This window comes from Pseudorasbora parva, chromosome 1 (assembly GCF_024679245.1).
Source record: "Pseudorasbora parva isolate DD20220531a chromosome 1, ASM2467924v1, whole genome shotgun sequence".
NCBI lineage: Eukaryota > Metazoa > Chordata > Actinopteri > Cypriniformes > Gobionidae > Pseudorasbora > Pseudorasbora parva.
Genome location: NC_090172.1, coordinates 57,609,296 through 57,630,662, shown reverse-complemented (window position 1 = coordinate 57,630,662; position 21,367 = coordinate 57,609,296). Strand labels below are relative to the sequence as shown.

Sequence of the window (21,367 nt, the reverse complement as noted above, 5' to 3'; positions counted from 1 at the left end):
TAAGCTTGAATTCTGGTAGCCCAACAGTAATCGATAACTTAGGCCCATGGAAGGGGTACCCTCAGGAACAAATAAAGAACTTGGGAGTCATATTTGACTTATCCATAATTTTTGATCGGCAGATAAAGACAGTGGTCCGTAATTGCCTCTTTTTTATTTAAGAGCAATAGCCAAACTGAAACTGCATCCTGGCCAAATTTGCCCATTGGCCTCTGTCCTTCATGGCCACCTAATCATCCCCCTCTCCTGATTGGCTTCATCACTCGGTCTCCTCTCCACCAATCAGCTGGTGTGTGGTGAGCGTTCTGGCGCAATATGGCTGCCGTGGCATCATCCAGGTGGATGCTGCACATTAGTGGTGGTTGAGGAGATTCCCCCCTTCAATGTAAAGCGCTATATAAATCGAACACATTATTTATTATTGAAACCCATACTCTCAGCCAGTGAAGTAGCCTGGAAAAAGTAGTCCATGCATATATTTTTTCCACTTTAGACTACTGTTGTGCACTTTATGTTGGAACGTGTCAAACACACATTGCACGCTTGCAGCTTGTACAAAACGCTGCCGCAAGGCGATGAATGGTGGAAAAAAGGACCATGTTACTCTATTATTAGCGTCTCTAGGCTGGCTACCAATACATTTTAGGATACAGTACAAAATTTTAGTATATGTTTTTAAAGCACTGCATGGAATAGTGCCTGAATATTTAGTTGAGCTTATTAAGCCCTATAGTGCAGGCAAAAGTCTGTATTATATAAAAGTATCTGTATTCTCTGGCATTTTATCAGTACATGGATGTTTTGTATTTTGTCTTGTTGTATTGTTGGTTTCCTTTTTACTGCAATGTACAGTAAACGGTGGTATGTCAGGTGCTATATAAATAAATAAACGAACAAACGAATTCTGCACAGAATGCAGTATTTTAAAGCAACATGGAGAAGATTAGGAGGAAACTGTGGCTTTAACGGAGCTCAATCTCTGGCCGTGAAATAAACTAAACACTTTGAAAGGGGAGGAGTTGTTCAATATGTCCTGTCCTGTTTTCCTATTTCAGTGGAAATGACTTCAACACATTGAATAATAATGCACATTTTCAGTCACTTCAGAGGACTTTTAACAGTTACTTTATTACTAGTAATATTGCCGTTTAATTATTAACTTGATGCAGTGACCAAACTATTACTCCCTCACACATTCTTTCATGAATCATTCAAATATGATGCATATTCAACCAATATTAAAGCCAGAATAACCTTGAAACATTGAACATGAGAACATAAAATGTTTGCTGGCCAACATGCATTAGGATAGCTTATTTGGTATGACCTATTGTTCCTTTAAATGTAGCCTAATTTCATACATTCAATGAGATGAAATTGTCTGACAGGCTGCAGTAATGCAGTAAACTCAAAGGCCTTTCATTCTCAGGTTATTACTGTAAATAATATATAGGCTGTTATGTGAACAGTTTATATAACAACATAAACATATTATTAGATCTATAAGATATCCAAAATGCATGAATCATATTGACAAGCGTATTTGTACTATTCTAATTTCAGTGTTTAGACTGCATAATTATTTAACCAGTTTTTCATGCATTTAGTGTCAGCTGTGGCATTAGCTCGCACAATCAATAGCACCACACATCCACACCACAAAGTCGCTGTTCAATTCAGGGGTGTAAACTGTATTTTCAGAGTTTGCAGGCTATATGCTGCTAAATATAGCTTCGTTGACTCAGGCATACAGACAGGGTGGGGATGCTTTCATTTGAACAGTTATATTCAGATTTCGCTCTCAGAAACTGGCCTCGTGCCACTCAAAACAGGTCCAGTGTTGAAGTAACGGGCGCTAGCTGCTGACTGACCCGTTGTCTGAGGCTGACTAACGCAAGCGAGGGGAAAATGCTGCCGTTTTCCATCAGCGACGCACTCATGATCTTCAGATGACGTCGGTCGGTTAATATTGGAGAGACCCAACCGCATGCACTCCGTGCCCGTGCCCGCGCGTCTGTTCATTCAATGGGAAGAGCGCGCGTGGGTTTCAGACGGAAGCAGCTAATTGTGTTATTATAGGTTGTATACTTGAGTGTGCTGAATGCCTGGACAGGTGAGGGCAAGAAAATCTTGAAATATACAAGACAATAGCAACATCTTCAGACAAAATAGGCTACTTGTTTAATAATTAGCTTACCACATTCCGTGAGTCCTTTGACAAAGCTGTCAGTTTGTAGTCGAGGCTAATCACCACATTATTTTAATTTCTAACGTTATTTAGTCTAACGACTATACCTTTTGATTTAAATTACAAACACATAGACAAGTTGTACATTATACCGTACACATTATCTAAATTGGCTTCTCGATTTTTTAAAACAAGCTGCTAGCTTTGTAAGGACTACAGTTTTGTCTGATTTGTCCTGGAAAGTTCATATTTGGTGATGGAACTAGACAAGTCAACAAAATATATAACATTGTTCTAGTGGGTTTTTGAACATTTTAATCTAAAAATCTTATATATTGTACCTTTAAAAACTACACCGACAAAAATGACTTGAACGTAAACAACCACACCCGTAAGACCTCCGTTCATCTTCAGAACACAGTTTAAGATATTTTAGATTTAGTCCGAGAGCGTATCTAAGTGCATGCACACTATACTGTCCATGTCCAGAAAGGGAATAAAACATCCTCAGAGTAGTCCATATGTGACATCAGTTAGTTAATGAGAATCTCTTGAAGCATCGAAAATACATTTTGGTCAAAAAACAAAACAAAAACTACGACTTTATTCAGCATTGTCTTCTCTTCGGGTTTGTTTTCAATCCTCAAATAAAGATTCAAAAGGTCATGAATCAGTGGATTGATTCACGATTCGGATAGCCAATGTCACGTGATTTCAGCAGTTTGGCAGTTTGACACGCGATCCGAATCAAAGTCTGAAATCTAATTCAAGGAATTATTAAATAATAAACCCATTAATGACAATAATTATTACTTTTAAAAATAATATCACTACACTGTAAAAAATTATTTAGAAAAAAAGTGACCTGGTTGCCTTAATTTTGTGTTCATTGAAATTAAAATTTTGAGTTGATACAATTAACATTTTTTGAGATTTGACAACATTTATTAAAATATTATTACATTTTTTGTACGCATATTGGGTAATTGTGTGTGTTTTATTTTTGATGACGCAGTGAAACATGCCAAATAGTGCTATTTTTATGATTTATCAATTTTTTTATGTGGTTCAGATACAATAATATTTTGAGTTTCTTATTAAACAAATTTCCTTCATTGTATCAGCTCAAATTTTTAATTTCAATAAATTCAAAATTTTAAGGCAACCAGGTTAATTACTTTTTTAAGTTAACCCAACAAAAACCAACAATTTTTTTACAGTGTAGTAGTAACAAATGCCAATTCTCGGATGATCATCATATCCCAAGTGTCTAATTGTATCTTTTTTACTAAAAACAAACTTTTACTCCACAAATCCAAAAAACATCGGTGTGTCCACAAATCCCTCAATAACGAATAGACACAAACACAAAGAAAACTTCTATCAATTTCCTAAATCACTATTTTCCAGAGACTGACAAAATCTCACAAATGTTGATATTCAGATAAAATGGCAAAAAGAAAAATAGTGTAGCCATCAAAAGTGCTGAGAGGAATTTTGTGTCATCTAAAATTAGGGGGGGGGGGGGGGGGGGGGTCATCTTACCCCGTACAATGCTATTCTGTGCAGGAAATTTGCTTATTTTGTTGTAAATAAAAAGTCTGACAATGTCACTGCTATTGAAACCTATTAAAATGATGGTCTTCTGCCATGTTCCTCGCTGGCACGCCCGTCGCCCCCCAACTCCTAAAGGTCAGGCTTAAAGAAAATACAGAGCTTCCCAGTTCCCACTAGCATTTATGACTTTGTGGTGGCCTTCATGTGCGTTCAACTCGTAAATATGATATTTCTGACATGACTTGAATGCACCAGCATTCTTATATATAGTTTAAGTCTTTATTTAGTACGGGGCCCCTAAAGGGACATGTTTTACGTTTCCCTGAGAAACTTTGATTTTGCTAACAAAATATTTGTATATTTCCCCGAGAAACTTTGCATTCACTCGCAGAGAACGCAAGAGTTTTGACTCATTAGTTTTCCTCCCATCTCAACACCATGTCCCCTTGGGGCTCCGTAATTGAACTATAGCATACAATATGTGTAAAATAAAAAAATAATTAATTAAACAGCAGCTTAAATTTCACACGTGTGGTACAATTGTTAGTTTAATTAATAAACAAAACATACATCTTCATACTTTCCTATAAATCCATAGTAAATGTCAGAAAGTTATGGTTAGGATCAAAACCATGACTGGAAAAAAGTGAAATCTCTTCTGTGTTTTAGGACTACAAACGGAACATCTGAATTTGTGTCTGAAATGTCAAGGACTTCGCTGACGTAAAGAGGACCTGTGAGTGATCACCAGATGTATGAAAATGTTGAAGGTGTGGCAACATAAAAGAGAAAATGGATGCTACTTTTTTCTTTACGCTACATGGTGCCCCGGCAATAGGCTCATTAGTAACAGTACAGCGCCAAGAACCATTATATAACTGACATTAACACTTTTAACCACAGCACTTAGAAAACTCATGCATTCATGGAAAAATAACGGCCCTGACGTCACAACCAGTAGCCTAAGACTCTTTCAAACACACCTCATAAAGAACACCAGATGGAAGAACAAAGACTCAGTCACTTCACATGGGATGCAAGAACCGTAATGCAGAATGGGATTGATCCAAACAGTGAAAGAAATGGAGGATTTTAGCTGTATTTAACAGTCGTTGCAAACAATGTAAATCTACACTAAATGCAAAATGTAAACAGTACACAAATAACAACTGTCTACACCCAAAATAACATCAGCTGAAGGTCCGCGCGCAGCCTACAGACTATATAATGCATTTTCCGCTTGATCCTGTGCTGGGCAGGAAACCGTCTTCCTTTCCTGTTTAGTCTATGACGTGATGACATTCTTTTTCTGCTACTATACTAGTATCTTTTTTTGGGTGCTTTCCATTAGTTAAAATGTGGCATGATGAAACCAGAAGGAAAAACACAGAGCCAATTTGATTAAAAATAAGAAATAATAATACAATTATATAATCAAGCTGGCATCCAGGACCCCTCAAGGTACCGCAAGGAAGTGTTAAAGTTTAGAGAAAAACAGTATATATATAATTTATCACACTATTTATATATATATATATATATATATATATATATATATATATATATATATATATATATATATATATATATATATATATATATATATAAATAAATTACACAGTTTAACACCTTTAACACTTCCTTGCGGTCCCTTGAGGGGTCCTGGATGCCAGTTTTATAATATAATTGTATTATTATTTTATATTTTTAATCAAATATATATATATATATATATATATATATATATATATATATATATATATATATATATATATATATATATAAAATAAAACAAAAAAAACATAGTAACAACATAGAAACTAAACTAAGAAACATAATATTTTATGCATATTATTAACTGTCCTGTCCTGGGTCTTATATATGAAAATATAGCTACCTCGCACCAGAGATAGTCATATATGAATATGAGGACTGTATAACCTTAAAATTGAAAACCCCTGCCCTATAGAGTATCCATGTAAAAGTACTACTAACTGGACAGTATTACAGTTCGAATAACCACGATTAACCAACTTATTTAATATCTCGTTGTCTGCTGTTTGTTTTATATATAGATCAGATTAAAAAAAAAGGGAAATGAGCTCATAATCTAGCTGATGCAACTGAGTCGCAAGAGAATTCAAGAGTGAGGTAAAGAAAAAAATCTGTTATTCAGTGTAGGACCAACGTCCCTCTTTCCCATATTAGGAGAAGAACAACTGTTTGTCATCACTGCCGTATCTCAGTGAGGAAATAGACTGAGCAAATGTTGGCCGTCAGCGTTCAGACGCATTAGTCATGTGACATTCAGTGACTGGTGCTAGTCATGTTGGGCCATCCAGCGCAAGACTTAATATTTTGTTAGACATTAACTGATTCAGTCAGTGAGTGAGCCATTCAGAAATGTTAGATTTTTCTTCATCTAAACTACATCTGCTAAATAGTATATAGGTAAAACCTTATTTTATCATGGACTCTTGTCCACACTTACATGTCCTGCATGCAGTATTCTTGAGCAGAAATTGCTGCTCCTCACGGTGTGTTTGCAGCCAAAACAAACAGCATTTTCTAGTACATGTGTTATTTACACACCCAGTCGACTATGAGTAGAGGCACTCATGGACATAGTGTGCACACATCTACTCATGCCAACAAGAAAGTACACTGAGGGAATTATTTTAGATGTTGTGAGTGTGTCAGCACTGCTTGCTATGCACTTTTTAAGAACTTTTTTTTAAGAAAGAAAAAACAGTGTAATTCAAATTTATTTTAACAGAATAAAGATACCGAATGACTATGGGTACTCGACAACAATGTACTAAAAACGGAGAAGATTTTCCATTGCGTTTTTTAAAAAGTTTCGCTACAGTCGACAACAGTGTCAAAACGATCCCCGGTCACACGGATTGACGAAAATGCTGTATTATGCCGCCAGGCCAGTAGTTGGCGATGTCACTTTGTAAATGTAAACAAACACTATTTTGCAGTAAAATATCCACAAAAAAATTGGACGGAAAAGTTACATAGTGTAGCTTTAAGGTACATATTACTACTCTATGGTACTAATATGCACCTTTTAAGGGTACTAAACTGTTGTACCCCTAAAGGTCGCTAGAATTGTACGCATTTTTTTTTAATGCAAGTGTTAAATCCCTGTTTTCAAAAGGCTGTTGTGTAAATGGCCGGCTAAAACTTATATTTTATTTATTAAATACAATTTAAATATATTGAATAGACATTTTTAGTAGAAAACAGTGTCATGTAAACAGACCCTTATTTGGCCTTCATAAAAAGTTTTGGCATTATGTCTGTTGTTTTTGACCTTTATCATTCCTTAAACATGTATTTGAATAATAGTTGACATTTTTTGTTTTCAAATCATATGGGTAAAGAAAGAGCATTTGAATGTATAAAAAGCAATAAATTTGAAACTATTAATGCAACATATAAACATATATCCCATATCTAAACAAGATAAACAAAAAGCTCATGCTTAGAGTATTATGTTTCTGCACGTGTTACTGCATGTGTGAAGTGTTTTGTCAGATAAAATCTAGCATGGCATTTGTCTTGTTTGAATAAAAGGAAGACTGTTGATGTCTATTCTAAAATGTAGAGGATGTCCACCTTATACTTCAGCAGGGTTAATAGAAGCTCATCTAGTTAGGCAGTATGTTAGGCAATTAGATTGACATTATCCTAATGTTAAAACTCCATACATGCAGGTTACGTTGTGAATGTGTGTTATGTGGGAGATGTTGTACAAATTGTCACAACTAATCTAATAATGCTGTTTATGGCTCATTCACCTTTACTAAATTTAGCGCCAGTGCTTTGTCAGAGGTCACACATAAATATTCAGCACACAGCTGTCTCTGAATCTGCTGCAGTAGACAAAGTCCAGTCCTAATAAATGTCTCTGTGTTACAAATTAAAACATCTTTTAACCCTGGCTCTCAGTCTTATTTTACAGCCCTTTGAAAAAGTGATTTATAACTTCACTAAACAGACATTAGTTTATAATACTGTACATTAACTGTTAGAAGCATATTACAAGTCTTTCCAAATCAAAAACTACAAGTGTAAATGATCTCTCACTAAATCATATTTGTTATTGACCTCATTATGAATCAACATCATGACTTTTGCACCATGCAGAAGAATGTATTTGTACATGTTAATAAATAAGCACTGAGAAACTCAAGACATTCATGTAAAACAGGTTAAACCACTTCAAACAAAGCCTTGTTTATAATTTTGCCTGTCTCCGCGGCACGAGCCTCCGCTGACTACATGCGCTCCTCCCCAAACGGTCGAGGCGTTTATACCTGATGCCAGATTGTAAACCAGATTGTAAATCCTGGCAAAGGTGGATGGCAAGGACCAGACAGGCCAAGAGGAGGCAATTACCCTGGTGGAGTAGGCCGTTACCCTTATAAGGTACTTCAATTTCCCCTGGTGAAGTTGGCCCTTACCCCTATAAGGTACTGCAATTCCCCTGGTTGAGTTGGCCCTTACCCCTATAAGGTACTGCAAGTCCCCTGGGGGAGTTGGCCCTTACCCCTATAAGGTACTGGAAGTCCCCTGGTGGAGTTGGCCCTTACCCCTATAAGGTACTGCAATTCCCCTGGTAGAGTTGGCCCTTACCCCTATAAGGTACTGGAAGTCCCCTGGTGGAGTTGGCCCTTACCCCTATAAAGTACTGCAAGTCCCCTGGGGGAGTTGGCCCTTACCCCTATAAGGTACTGCAAGTCCCCTGGGGGAGTTGGCCCTTACCCCTATAAGGTACTGCAAGTCCCCTGGGGGTGTTGGCCCTTACCCCTATAAGGTACTGCAAGTCCCCTGGTGGAGTTGGCCCTTACCCGTATAAGGTACTTCAAGTCCCCTGGTGGAGTTGGCCCTTACCCCTATAAGGTACTGCAAGTCCCCTGGTGGAGTTGGCCCTTACCCCAATAAGGTACTTCAAGTCCCCTGGTGGAGTTGGCCCTTACCCCAATAAGGTACTTCAAGTCCCCTGGTGGAGTTGGCCCTTACCCCTTTAAGGTACTGCAAGTCCCCTGGTGGAGTTGGCCCTTACCCCTATAAGGTACTTCAAGTCCCCTGGTGGAGTTGGCCCTTACCCCTATAAGGTACTGCAAGTCCCCTGGTGGAGTTGGCTCTTACCCCAATAAGGTACTTAAATTCTCCTGGTGGAGTTGGCCCTTACCCCTATAAGGTACTGCAAGTCCCCTGGCTAAGTGGGCCCTTACCCCTATAAGGTACTGCAAGCCCAAGGACTTGTAGGCCAGAAATATTGCATCCACTATAGCTCAAGAAAGTCTCTGCCTTGTTACTGGCAGCCATTGACCTCCGATGCACACAAACAGCTGCTCTTATTTCCGGAACTGGCTAGAACGCATAATGTACAGCCTGAGGGCCTGAACTAGGCAGAGTGGGTGTGGCGCCTGCTTATCCTCAGTGGAAGGAAGAGCAGAGAGCGTTACTTGTGCTCTGAAGGGCATGGAATGCACATAGGCATGTAGCCTCTTCTTTGTCTAAGGACAACTTTACTGTCATTAGGCCCAAACTCAAGGCAAGATGCGTCCTCTGAAAGTGCCTGCAATGCGCCATCTCGCTTGACCGAATCCAAAGCTAGCAAAAGAGGATGTAGGGTGAGTGGCTCAAACGTGGGGCCTTGAAGTGCCCTCAGAACTGTGGACAGGTCCAAGAAAGAAACCATGTGGGGGCAATGCAGATTTAGCTTTCTGGCCCCTCTGAGAAGGCCAAGTCATTTCTCCCAACTGATTGGCTAGACACAGGAGCATGGTTTGCAGCACTAGCTGCCTTCCAGCAGTTCCTGCAGGAATGAGAGTATAAATGCAACCTCACAAGATAGTCTATATTTTGGGCTGCACACCAGCTGGAAAAATAGACAATTTTTGAGCGTATAGGCACCTGGTAAAGGGCACCCTAGCCTCTGAAATCGTGTTCATGACCTCTTGGTAAATGCGTGAAGGTTCCCTTCGAGAGGCCATAGATTCTTGTTCCCTTTCTTGTTCCCTTCGAGGAGGCTCCACAACTCGGGTTGGGGAAGGCAAATTGTCCCACCCGCTTGGGAAAGGAGGTCCCTCCCCAATGAGATTGTGCATAGGGCTGGTGATAGCAGCCGGACCATCCCTGGGAACCACAGCTGGGTTGCCATCAGTAAAACTGAGCATCTTATTGTCCATGGTGTGAACTGGCCTTAAGACAACATCCGTCAGGTTGCTGCAAGGGGATCATCTTTATAATAAGTGTCACTCTGGGGTGCATTTCCCATACAAATACGTAACATGCTGCTTATCTACTATAGTATGGTGCATTGGTGAAGAAATCAACTAGCCATGACTAGAAACTAGTCATTAGTTTCCTGAAACCGTCGCAAATTTGTTGTTCAACCATGTTGGTTAATGATGACACGCAGGTGGTGAAGTAATAACTTATTTTAATTAATCCGTTTGAGATCAAATTAATGGCAAATTTTTTGCTAGAAATTATGGATGTGGCATCTTGAGGACTAAATCTTGCTTTATTTCCAGATTCAGTTGTTCTCAGCAGGCTACAAGAGCATGCGCATGTGCACACTTCAAAAACGGCTCTTTAAATCTCTTGACAAATAAAGTGACGTAAATGACATTTGTATATATTCGAAATCAAATACAATGGACCATTGGCCAATTTGTGGCCGGTTGGTCCATGTTAGGTTGTACTGAATGTCAGATTGCTTATTTTGCTCAAGATAAGGATTTATGAAGTCCACATGTCATGCAAACAAGAAACTATTTACCACAGGTCGAGAGCTGTCATTTCAACCACACAACTTTAAGATGCTGTTTGCGAATGTTCTTTGGAACTATGGTTTCGGAAAACACAACTCGTAGAACTATATGCTGATAATGACGGCGCTTGTGACAATAGTTAACAATGCTTTCAGGAAACACAGCCCTGGGTAAAACATCTGCTAAATGGCTACCTGCTTATGGAGAGGAAAAGCCCAAATCACATTTTAGGCAATTCAAAATGTCCCTTACTTAGAGCAGGCGCTGTCTGCTTTTTAAGATTTTCTTGTTTTTGTTGGAAAGCTTTAGTTTAGGCCTGTGAGATAAGATATGGAGGTTTTCAGAAAGAAGTGGGTGGTTACTCTGATTACCAAGATGTTGAGTTGAAGAAAGAAAACAGCAAACATTTTTATGCTCTGCTTTCCTGAAGTTCTCAGGCTCCACAAATAGCAACCCCACCCCTAAAAAAAACAACACAACTTAATGGACATTAGATTAAGATCAGAGATATAACCAAAAAGATCACAGATATGACAGTTTTATGGTCGTATTTATTTTTATACAGCTTGTGTTTCTATTACATTTATATAATATTTTTGCATGCATGATGTCCTACTTCTTCATGCCAATTTGCCATCCTGCTGGCAAAAAAATGGAATGGTTTACGTCAAAAGCTTTACCCGTGACAATTGTTCACTCATTCCTGCTTTGGCACTGCGTAATGAACCTGGCACACTATGTTTTTCATGTTGGGTTTACATGAAAGACAGTGTGTTTGTGCTGAATGTATTGGACTCATTATGCATTCGGTGTGTGTGTGTGTATGTGTGTGTGTGTTGTTGGGGGGGGGGGGGATTTGGGGGGTTTGTGGCGTCATTGGCAGTTGTATAATAGCACTGCTGTGCTACCAAAGGTACTTTGGTGGGTGTGTCTCCCAAGCCTCCCATTTGCTGATTACACAGGCGCTCAGTGTTCCTTTCTCAGTGTACACACATGGCATGAATTAACTCAATTCACTTTCACCTACTCTACTCAAAAAACATTAAAAAACATCAAAATGTTTAAATCTTCTGAAATAACACATCCGATCTTCTTTATTTGTGGACTCTAGTTCACTTTGGAAAAAAAAAACGAGAACCAATATTTAGGGAACAAGATTCCCAATTTCACAAAAACAAGGTGTACAGTGGAATAGAAATAGACGAGTGCTCCAGAGAAATAATATCTTGCAATACAATTAAACAATAAAAGTACAGTATAAACACAGCACAGACAGAGCGAAGCAAAACTAGCAGTGCGGTAAGGTGATAATAAATAAATTGTAGCCAATTTGCAAACCGGTGAGTAGCAGTTTTTAGGGGGGCTGCACAGCGTGAAGGCTTTAGTTACAATTGGAAAGATGTTGATAAGGGACATACTGAATAGTACATTAATTTCAGAAACAGTTCGTCCTTTTCTGAGGTTAAGGTCCTTGCTCTGGCACAATAAAAATAGATAGAACACTTTATTAAAAACTGTAGGTGATGCATCCTCTACATTTGAGGTTAAACGAGCAATGTTGGCATTGATGGCCCATGATCATTAACCTTTCAATTACTCTCCCCACTAATTAACTCATTGAAGATTGGTGTTAATTTGCTGAATTAATTTGAGTCTCATTTGCTTCAAATGTCTATACTGTCACATTTTGTGCAATCTTTTTGGGTCCATAGAAGTAAATTTGGGGCTGTTGCATGGCAATGTTTGAAAAACTAAAAATAGGAAACTTTTTATGCATTTTGGCCGTTTATTTTGTCCTCAAAGTTGATGTGTTAGAAGCAGGAAAAATGGACGTAAGGATTTGTGCGAGTTTGACAAGGGCCAAATTGTGATGGCTAGTCCACTGGGTCAGAGCATCTCCAAAACTGCAGCTCTTGTGGGGTGTTCAGAGTCTGCAGTGGTCAGTATGTATCAAAAGTTCTCAGAGGAAGGAACAGTGGAGTACCGGGTCTTGGGTGGCCAAGGCTCATTGATGCACGTGGGGAGCGAAGGCTGGCCCGTGTGGTCCGATCAAACAGACGAGCTACTGTTGCTCAAATTACTCAAGAAGTTAATGCTGGTTTTGATAGAAAGGTGTCAGAATACACAGTGCACCGCAGTTTGTTGTGTATGGGGCAGCAAAGCTGCAGACCAGTCAGGGTCCCAATGCTGACCCCTGTCCATTGCCGTAAGCGCCAACTTTGGGCACGTGAGCATCAGAACTGGACAACAGAGCAATGAAAGAAGGTGGCCTGGTTTGATGAATCAAGTTTTCTTTTACATCACATGGATGGCCGGTTGTGTGTGCGTTGCTTACCTGGGGAACACATGGCACCAGGATGCACTATGGGAAGAAGCCAAGCCGGAGTAGGCAGTGTGATGCTTTGGGCAATGTTCTGGTGGAAAAGCTTGGGTCCTGCCATCCATGTGGATGTCACTTTAACAGGTACCACCTGCCTAAGCATTGTCTTTCATGGAAACGTTATTCCCTGATGGCTGTGGCCTCTTTAAGCAGGATAATGCCCCCTGCCACAAAGCAATAATGGTTCAGGAATGGTTTGAAGAGCACAACAATGAGTTTGAGGTGTTGACTTGGCCTCCAAATTCCCCAAATCTGAATCCAATCGAGCATCTGAAGGATGTGCTGAACAAACAAGCCCAATCCATGGAGGCCCCACCTCACAACTTACAGGACTTAACGGATCTGCTGCTAACATCTTGGTGCCAGATACCACAGCACATCTTCAGGGGTCTAGTGGAGTCCATGCCTCGACGGGTCAGCAGCAAAAGGGGGACCAACACAATACTAGGATGTATCATAATAGCAATATCATAATGTTACTGTACATCTAATTAAACAACACATCTTACTGATGATGATAACACATCTCATTTAACATCCATTATCATTATCAACAATCAAATTATCAAATGTTAAAATATACTTTCCATACCTTTTTTTTTTTTTTTTTGTCCTGTAAATTATATTTTTAATCGCAGTCTTACAACTTACTGTCCTTTCAGGAAGGCGGGGGTCATATTGGTTAAACTGATGGTGTTACATAGCCTGACAAGCCAGACCCACATCAGGATGTTTGGTCTGGAAACTCACCATTGACAGCTCAATCCGAGGGGCGGATAAACGGTTGTCTTTCAAACTCCCCCTGCACGCGATAGGATAGCGCTACCACCAACCAGAGCAACGAATGTGAAACAGAGCTTGTTAATAGATTAAACATTTGCCGTATCCGGTCGGCTAAACTCCGAACACATCTTCCCTTTTTAAGAATGACTTCAGTGCCGTTCTTTGTTCATTTCTCAGAGAAAAGCTTAACTCCAAGTCTTCCAGAGTCGCGGTCAAAGCTGATTCGAAAGACCGCCGTTCGCCAGTTTCTGTGTTTACTAGAAGCACGCAAACGCAACTCGGCCATCGTCATTATGGCCCCGCCCACCGACTCTATACACGATGTGATTGGCCCGGCAAGAGTTAGGGGAATACAGCTCAGAAGGGTATTGAGAGTTGCTAGACGACACTTGCGGGCAGATTAGATTTGCTGCCACTAGGGTGCGTCTAGATTTCTAGGCTAGGTGTTACATACAAATCCCTCAAAACTCCCTTCTTAAAGTCCCATGACTCTAAAGTGTCAAATCTAGGCCATAAATGTTTAATTTTGCTTTAATTTAAATTTTAAAGTTAATTAAAAAAATGCTTTCTAAGAAAAGTTATTACTAAGTTATATACTGGTGAAAGTTGTATCATTCATATACATTTTCTAGCCTATAGGCCTACACCAACATTATCATACCACCTGTAGCCTATGTGCAGGTAAGCACACACCGTGTACATCACAGTGAAAGTGCGAAAGTACTAAATATAGACACAAACACATGGGTGTTGAGTTCCCTTATTGGCGCTTACAGCAAGATCATATTTCGATGTTATCTGTCTTGAGCATTTACATAGCTTATGCAATTTCACTTTCTCACTCCACCGCTTCAAAAGATAAATTGTCTTTGTCCCTGGTGAATTTTATTTTTGAGTACATCGCTGACGCTTTCTTCAGGGCTGAACTTTACCCACACCCTCCTCACACACTTCCAGCACTCGTTAACTCCGTCTCCTCACATCTCCCCGCGGAGGCGTGCCCCCGCCGCTCAAATACAGCCCTCAGACGCGCGCCTGAATCACTCGGTGTGTCAGAGCGCGCAGTGAGGTAAGCAGAGCCGCGCTGCCCACGCCAGGAGAACATGCGTTTGTCTCGGAGTCGTACCATATCTTCTCCCGACGTTGTGAAACAGTGCGTTTGTTTCAGTGTATCGTGAAGCGACAATTTCGACCTCAGTGATAAACGTTTTACAAGCTGACGAAAAGTACGAGGTTTGGACGTCTACTTTCCATTCAGCTGGAGAACGCATGATTTATCTGTGCCGGACCCAAAGCGAAGAGTGCATGAAAGGTGAGGGTCTTTTACTGAATTGTGTTTGTAAAGGAAGTGCACATACTTAACCGTGCATGAGGATTTTGTTCTTTCACCCTTATTAAGTTATACATTTGTTTAAGTTGGGGGTTTTTCCAGCCTAAACAGGTGGAAAGTTTACTGTAAAAAAAAACATTTTTTTTAATGACTGATCACAGCTACATTTTTCAGTTGGCCAAATTGAATTTCTGTGAATTGATGCAATTTAATTCACACAAATTCAATGTGGCCAACTGAAAAATGTAGTTTTCAATTGGAGACCTGATTTATATTTATATATATATATATATATATATATATATATATATATATATATATATATATATATATATATATATATACACATATATATATATATATATATATACATATACACACTCACACAGTGTGGCTACTGGTGTCATCTATTTCATTTTTAAGTTTTTAGTTTTTTAATTTAATTGGTATATTTTATTTGTCTTTATGGAGTAATGGGTGTCTGTCAGACTCATTGCAACAATTATAAGTTATTAAATTGCATTTATTTATTTTTATCTGATCTGAACCACAGAAAAAACAGGCTTGAAGAAGAGCAAGCAATTTTATGCTGTTTTTTTCCCGCACAGCAATTGGCATCCGTTATTTAAAACAAAATATAACAAAACATTAGTGATTTGCACTATGAAGTAATTGCACTGACTTGTGATCAACTCTTTGGCCACAGTGAGAATCTCAAGAGACATTTAAAATCAGCTAGACGTTAGTTTTTCCTAAGTGTTGACCACAGCATGTTTTAAAAAGCTTGTCTCTATTATTAGCTGCCACTAGGCGATAACCATCAGGATGACTTTACATTTACGTCTGGTTGCCTACTGTATTTGACTACACGTCCTTATCATGCGAGTACATCTGAGGCGACATCAAACGCATTACACAAACTAAAATGCAGGGAACTAAAAAAAATTGCCATTGGAGACAGTTCACAAAGCTCATTCTGGTTCAGATGTATTCAAAGGTCGGCTAACAGAGAGGTCACTTCCTTACAGGTGTGTGTTGTTGTTGTTGTTGTTGTTGTCTCTAGATCAAATCAGCCTAAGTTATTTCATTTTGGCATTCCTCATGACACATTACACCATTGTCTTAGGGATAAGAAATATTTTGAACGTTGCGGGATGTCGTCTAAAGCTGTTTCCTGTAGAAAGTTTCTCCTCAATAGGCATCAGAGCTAAAAACAGTTGGAAGTCTGAGTGGTGACCAAGATCAGACGCCTCTGGGGAGGCTCAAATAATGGACCAGGAAGAAAGGCAAAAAATGCAACACAATGGTATCTGCCACATGGCCAACAGAATTGGGAATAAAAGTGAGATGTTTTCTGGAACACAAGACAAAGGGGGAAAAAAAACGTCTTCAAGTGTTACATAATTTCTGCTTCAGCTTCAACACTCCTCCATGCATTTGGGCTTGACCTAATGAGGCCCTCAAGGGTCTGTTAACACTAGGCTTTGTTTAAGTACATGTTTGAAATGGGTGGTGTGCATGTTTCAACATACTAATTATATACTTAAGGGACATGCTTGAACTGGGATGCATGATATATTTGAACCATATTGATTATCAGACAATGTTAGAAATGTATTCATTATGTATTAGATATTTAATTATGTGCATGCTCATTTTACTCTATTTTCACATTCAAAATTATTCTGTCATTTAATGCTCACCTAAAATGAACCTTCAAAAACTAATTTAATAACATCTAATCTTTAGTGAATCTCAGAGTGAGTATTTATTATTCATGATGTTCTGATGCCTGAACTCTCTTTTAGTGAGTTACTCTTTTGAGTTTTATTTATAAGTTTTAATATTGGTCATTTTGCAGTTATCAGCCCTAACATAAATTAGTTGCTGATCAGTTTTGGGCCGAATTGTTCCATCCCTACTTGGAAGAAAATCTTAACATTAAAAAAATTGCATAAATAAGGACATTCAAAAAGGTGTGAAGCTGTTAAATTGAAGTGGAAAGTACTTCTCGATGTCCCCACACACATAGGATCATTAACATCCTTTTTCCAGCAAAGTGTCTCAGATGACTCGCAGACGTTCTTCCACTCTTGCTAGACGCAAATGTGGCCTGTTTAATATTTGAAGCTCCTGCGCTGCATGCAGGAGGAGACAATGCACACGTGTGTTAATGCTTGACTGAAACCGATCCTATCCTTGGGTGTGTGTTTATTTGTGGCCATTTTTCCATGAAGAGCTCACAGACAGTTGCAGTCAAATTGCAACATAAGAACATGATGTTCTAGGTCATTTTATACTTAAGCATTTAAGTAGTGTAAGTGAAAAACCACACTTGAGTAAATGTCTCTTAAGACAATTTCAATCATGCCCGCATTGTTTAATGTGTCTTCCAGTTGTGCTTTGATTTGATGAGTTTAACAGTTTCTTTCTCTCCTCCTTTGTTTCAGATCTCAAGGCTATTCTCCGCTGCGCCACACAGGGAGGCTTGCTGGATAAGCAGGAAAAGGATCCCTGTGACTCCAAAAAAGCTCCACTTCTGTCTTCTCCCACGATGGCTCTGGCCTCCTTTCATCTAATGCAAACTATAAAGAACTCACCGGCGGCTCTGCGGCGGCGATTTCGTCGCGACCGCACGGAAAGCCTCTCTCATGGCGATCCCCTCTTCAAGGTGCACTACCTGGGCACAAAAAAGATCTTCTCCCTGGATCTGGAACAGGCGGAGGATGCCATCGATCGACTGCTAGACGGGACCCCCGGAAAGCTTTCTAAAGACCATGCCCTGGTAGTGCGGCCCCGATACGTTGAAGTTAAAGAACTGAGCACTGGAAGACAGCTCACCAAAACTTACTTGCAGGACATCGCGTACTGCGCCTCGCACACGGCCAGACCCAATGTGTTTCTGTACATCTGCAGGCAGCCCGGTCAGCAGCTGCAGTGCAGAGTGTTCTGGTGCAGTCGCGCAGAAAGAGCAAAGGACATGACCGCATGCCTGGCGATGTCGTTTCAGCGAGCGCTCAATGACTGGCAGGGTGGGTGCGCAACCTTGCCGCAGGGGGACGGGGCCACTAAGGAGCCGGAGGTGCCTGGTACGCCCACTGCACCCAGAGGGTCAACATTACCGGCCAGTTTGGGAAAAGGTGAGTTGAATAGGATCAAAGTGGAGACAGATGAGAGCAAGATTCCTATAGCACGCGTGGTTTCTTTTTTCGGACACCACTACAAATGACTGGCCCCTCAAATAGTGCCCTTTATATTTGTGTATAGGGGGTGATTTAGGTTACAGCCCTTGATTGGCTTTTGTATTGTTATTTAAAGGTATATACAAGCCACAAAAATAGAGTATAAATATATGTACATGCATATGTATTTATGTTTGTGTGTGTATATATATATATATATATATATATATGCATATGAATAATATAAGAATAAGATATATTAAAAAAAGAGAGAAAAATAAATAAATACAAATAGAAAAAAAAATTTAAATAGAAAATTATAAGCCCAGGTATAACCCACCCACAACCTGGATCCAGATCTCTCAATCTCAGTTACAAATAAGATCTGAAGCCCATGAAGAGTGGTTAGCAGTGAATGCCAAGCCTCTATTGCTGACTCTTTTGCACCGTGGACTCTAGCTGTCGACGACTCCAAGTAAACTATCCATATATGTTAAAACCCAGGCTCGAAAGGAGAGTGAATGTGGAGGTTTCCAACGTGTGGCAATTCGTTTTTTGCAGCCGTAAGTCCAGCCAGCAATGCTCTTCTTCTCTTAAGCAAAGTCAAACCCAACTTTGAAAGATCATTCAAAATGAGTGTAGCAGGTGTGCAGGGCAATCTAATCTTAAACAACCTAGGTTAAAGGAAATCATCTTCCAAAAGTCGACCCCTTTGATTGGCTTATTCAGGTGTGTTTGATTTAGGTTTGGTGCTAAACTTTGTAGGAGAGTGGATCTTGAGCCAGAGTTGAGCACCCCTGCACTAGAATCTTGTAAAATTTGAAATAATTCCTAAATGTTTTTTTTCTTCCCCATTGTAAATTGTAACTGTATGTTGTTCTGTGTTGCAGTCCGTTGGAAGAAGAGGGGGTCGGTGTCCCGCAGTCCTCTCCGCTCCATCTCCAGAAGAGGTTCTGCCAGTGACAACTGGCATTGAGAGACCCCGTCACACCCTGGACCGTAGTTTTGTGATGCCTGGGAAATTCCAGAACTGAATGTGAGGAAAAGGACAACCACACCTACAACTGGTGGAACTTTTGAGCTTTTATAGAGATTGCAACTCGAGGTCGTGCCGAGTCTATGTCCGAACAGCCAACACATTTGACGTTACAGATTTACCAAAGTGATAAACCATAGGTTTCCAGAGATAATTATTTTTGGTTAAGGAAGTTGATGGGTTCAGTCATTTTATCTGTTTGCTTAAGGACCAAGAGACAAAACCAAAGCTGCTCATCTGCACTGAACTGGTATCTAGTTTTAAAGTGTGCCATGTGTGCATCACAGAGTTGAGGGTTTCTAGTCAGTCTCCTCCTCTGTGTACATGTCTGGGTAGTTTGCTAATATGACTGATGAGCAACGAGACCGCTTTTGTTTGTTTTAGAGGTATCAAGAGACGATCTGTGTGGAAAGTGGGTGGATGCATGATGGTAAACAGTAGCAGCAGGATCAGAACATCAACGGTAAAGTGTTTCTGTCCCAAATGCACAACAGAAGTGCTTTTTTATGCTGTAAATGCATATGGTAAAGACAATCAGCATTTTATCCTAAATACTGTATTCTTCCAAATGCTCTTTTTCATGTGGCCAAATCTCTACACATTGTTACAAATGATACTGTTACATCCTCTATATGAACATCATTCACGGTGAATTATTTACTTGGCATCAGGACCAACTTGACAAACAGGACTGGTTGTAATTTGGCATTGGGAAGACGGGAGGTACTGAGATATGTTTCTGGTGGTCTATCATAGCCATATCATGCTTTGCCTGGTTCTACCTCAGTTTGCCATTTTTAGTCATAGTTTGAGTCATTCATTCAAACTTTAAACTTGAAGTGTATGTTCTGATTCCCACCAGATAATGAAGTGTAGAGTTAATTGTATTACTAAAAATGAGAAGTATTCTCTATGCACATGCATTCCAGCAGTTTTTGAGTCCATTATGGCTTTTAAGGCCATAATCACCTCCTTTCCTTTTCCTTTTTTTCCTCTGTAACTGCAAGTTGTTTTACAACATCAGCCCAGAAAAAAGCCAACTAAGCCACTGTCTCCAGGCAACTGCTTATGACATCTGAATGCTGACATATTTAAAGGCATGTTTGCATAGAGCGCCATGTCCTTGGAAATTGCCGTTATTGTAGTTATAAAGCGCAAGTGGCCTGGTTGCATAAACCCAAGTATTTTAAACAAGGACGCCCTGCTTTGCATGACTGGAAAAATCAAGTTTCCCCAAGTACAAAGATTGTCGAGCACCATAAGTAGCCATTTCCTTCACACGTTACATATGCTTACTGAGAACTGCATCATGCATCACAGTAGTATACAGTCAGTGCCTCGTGGTATTAAATATTCTGCCCGATACGTTAGGGCAATTACGTCAAAGCTACCCCTTCCCCTCCTTGTTTTATCCTTATGGATTTTATTTAAAGTCGTATTAAACCATATCTCGCACTACAAAGACTTCAGATCCTTTGTTGGATCTGTTCTGTCTGCTTTATGAGGTGTTTAATGTTCTATGAATGTTCTTGTACCTTATTTTAAAACTGTGCGTGTACCTATTTAAATATTAAGTGTATTTTATGGAATATTAAACTTTTTATACATAAAGCACTTGTGTCTTGTCTTCAATACATTTATTAAACACTTCACACACTCTTTAAAAAATAAAGGTTCTTGGCATTAATAGTTTCATGAAGAACCTTTAACATCCATGTAACCTTTCCATTCCACAAAAGGTCCTTTTTAGTGGAAAAGGGTGTGAAGAATTGTTCCTACAAGGTTCTTTGGGGAACCAAAATGAGACCAATAACACCTTAATTTTTTAATAGTGAAGACAAAAAAGAACTTCTAAGGGTACATTTACACGATAACGATGTACTAAAAATGAAAGGTGTTTTTTTCTTTGCAGAAACGATCCCTGTTCACACAGATCCATGGGGACTAAAAACACATGCATGTCATGCCAGTAGCTGGCAATGTCACTTTGTAAAGGAACGCACTGTCCCTAGAGACCAAGGGGTGTCCAAACCCGGTCCTGGAGGGCCACTGTCCTGCAGAGTTTAGCTCCAACTTGCCTCAACACACTTGCCTGTACGTTTCTAGCATGCCTA

General features: G+C 39.6%; 1 protein-coding gene across 2 annotated transcripts; it reads left to right on the top strand.

Moving 5' to 3' along the window:
• Nucleotides 1-2,091: 2,091 nt before the first annotated feature.
• si:dkey-19b23.8 (uncharacterized) lies at nucleotides 2,092-20,407 on the top strand. Of its 2 annotated transcripts, XM_067446315.1 has the most exons (4): nucleotides 2,092-2,113; nucleotides 4,415-4,515; nucleotides 17,486-18,175; nucleotides 19,108-20,407. In XM_067446315.1, the coding sequence occupies exons 2-4, from the start codon at nucleotides 4,497-4,499 to the stop codon at nucleotides 19,191-19,193; spliced, it is 795 nt and encodes a 264-aa protein (XP_067302416.1). In that variant the 5' UTR covers nucleotides 2,092-2,113; nucleotides 4,415-4,496; the 3' UTR covers nucleotides 19,194-20,407. The 2 variants fall into 2 exon arrangements, with proteins under 2 accessions (XP_067302416.1, XP_067302407.1); XM_067446306.1 differs by lacking the exons at nucleotides 2,092-2,113; nucleotides 4,415-4,515 and adding an exon at nucleotides 14,688-15,017.
• The last annotated feature ends 960 nt before the right edge of the window (nucleotides 20,408-21,367 follow it).

Bases quoted from the DNA above. Each gene is read 5' to 3' on its own strand.
- si:dkey-19b23.8 (XM_067446306.1), top strand. From the start codon at position 14,975: ATGATTTATCTGTGCCGGACCCAAAGCGAAGAGTGCATGAAAG. The intron at 15,018-17,485 runs GTGAGGGTCTTT...CCTTTGTTTCAG, and splicing joins AAGCGAAGAGTGCATGAAAG to ATCTCAAGGCTATTCTCCGC. The intron at 18,176-19,107 runs GTGAGTTGAATA...TCTGTGTTGCAG, and splicing joins ACCGGCCAGTTTGGGAAAAG to TCCGTTGGAAGAAGAGGGGG.